General features: G+C 39.0%; 1 protein-coding gene across 1 annotated transcript in view; it reads right to left on the bottom strand.

Moving 5' to 3' along the window:
- Positions 1-2,181, bottom strand: part of Ecd (ecdysoneless homolog (Drosophila)) — a 29,145-nt gene that overhangs the window by 25,318 nt on the left and 1,646 nt on the right. Inside the window, exon 2 of the mRNA XM_005389989.2 lies at positions 1,765-1,982. Coding sequence (XP_005390046.1) covers positions 1,765-1,969 — 205 coding nt within the window. The 5' untranslated portion in view covers positions 1,970-1,982. The remainder of the gene's footprint in view (positions 1-1,764; positions 1,983-2,181) is intronic.

The following is a 2,181-nucleotide window of genomic DNA, read 5'->3' as shown; positions in this document are numbered from 1 at the left end:
CATCCTCAAGCCACTCCCTTCTTCACGAATGAATAAAAACTGGGTTCGGTCCTGGGTGGAGGCCTTTGTTCCCGATGGCCATCATCATGGTTGGATTTAGGACCCTTGGCTCCCCGTAACTACAAATATGCTTTAGTGTCTTTATTGTCACCATGGGTTGTACTGAAAGTGGTAGATTGGAATTGACTCTCTAGAATTCCAATAACTTCACGGGATTACAAATGTAAACTTCTGGGCAGTGAGGAGGACTGGGAAGGGCTCTTTATAACTGTTAATGAACACCAGTGGGTTTCAGTTGTCAAAATCCAGGCAGTTGGGAGATTTCATGACAAACTACCCGGTTTCTTCAGCAAATAAATTACAAGGAAAAACACAGAAGAGAGGCTTATACATCAAAAGAGGCTTAGGATGCGTATCATCTGATTAAGATATATGGACCTTGTTTGTATACTGATTTTAGTAAACTATAAAAAATATTTTGAGACAACTGGGGAAAATGTGAACACTTACTGAATATCTGATGATAGTAAGGAATTATTAAAATTTTAAAGTATGTTATGTGGGGGTATTTTGATTGTTTTAACTGAGAAGGCATTGAAATCTGCATGAGTTTTTGATATGAGCCTGAGGGTTTGTTTTAAAATAATCTAGGAGCCTACTGGTTGGGGGCAGGGTTGACCATGACTTGATAATTGCTAAAACTGCAAGTTCAAGGCTAGCTTGGGCTACAAAGTGAGTTCAAGGCCAGCCTGAACTGCATAGCGAGACCCTGTCTCAAAAAGACAAAAAGAAAGAGGGGATACTGGGGATTTAGCTCAGCGGCACAGTGCCTGCCTGGCAAGCAGAAGGTCATGAATTCGATTCCTGGTGCTGGGAAAAAAAAAAAAAGATTATTACACCAGGATTTAGTGCCTTATTGGACATGATATGATTTTGAAATAATAACATTATGATTGGTAGCTTGGGTATATGGCAGTACCACTGCAACTGAGAAAACATAGGATAAAAATTATTTTCTAGAGCACAGGTAAGCTGTGCTGTGTTGATGTGACAGTATTCTTGCCAAATGTCACAAGTATTCCGCTGAACATGTTCAAGGAAATCAATACCAGAAATACATTTAGCAATTGCTAGCCAAAGATAAGGCTTTAATTGTATGCCAGACTGACAGTGTCACACGAAGCCAAGCTCTGGATGCTACAAGACTTCACAGAATTTACTGTGTGAGCACAGCCTTGGTCACTATCCATTTTCACAAAGCTGTGAGAAATGATAGGGCAGAGTTCCATATTTTGCTAGGGGTCAAGTCTCAAATACCAAAACACAGCTAGTCAGCGAAGGAAGCTCAGAATGTTCCTGAGAGGCAAAAGCTGATCATAAAATCCAATTATTTCTCTTTATAAGCAAGGCAAACATACTCTTAGATCCTTACCAAAACAACTATGTGAAACAAGGCAGCCTACTGAATACATTATCAAGATAAGCACTGAGTAACAGCAAAAGCAACTATGATTAAGTAAGCCATATATAAATCTGTTTAGCATGGGCCCTTAGATACACTATGGAGTAGTAAGTAAAGTTCAAAATAAAAGCCAGGAATTTACTGTTTAGTATAAGCCAGTTCCTAAGATAATGACTACTATAATTTTTATCAATATGAATTTAACATTAAGTTTAGGGGCTTAACTGAATATGGGCAAGGAACATTAATCTAAAAAGTTGAAGATACAAAACATTTCTCACAACAATGAATGAACTATTTACCTTTGCCAGGTTTATATTTGAGATTAAAAGGTTGATTCTGCCAGATATAGGGAGCCAGCATAGGTGCAAACTGGGTCATTATTCTCTCAATATACTTCTCAAGAATCTCTCTGCGTTTTTCTGGGTCCTTTGATTCATCTGGTATCAGGAATAGGTGGTACTCCACAGTGTCTTCCACAGTAGCAAGCATCATATTTTCCTCCATTCTTCTTTGAAAACTACAAGTAAAATTTCAATAATATAAACGATCAAGAATAATGTACAGCAGCATGTGGTGGCACACGCCTATAATCCCAGCACTCAAGAGGCTGAGGCAGGAGGATCGCTGTGAGTTCAAGACCTGCTTGGGCTACAAAGTGAGCTCAAGGCCAGTCTGAGCTGCATAGTGAGACCCTGTCTCAAAAAGGCAAAAAAAAA

Source organism: Chinchilla lanigera, unplaced genomic scaffold (genome assembly GCF_000276665.1).
Source record: "Chinchilla lanigera isolate Chin_1 unplaced genomic scaffold, ChiLan1.0 scaffold00036, whole genome shotgun sequence".
Lineage (NCBI taxonomy): Eukaryota > Metazoa > Chordata > Mammalia > Rodentia > Chinchillidae > Chinchilla > Chinchilla lanigera.
The sequence above is the reverse complement of the archived record's forward strand: the minus strand, read 5'-3'. Positions and strand labels throughout refer to the sequence as shown.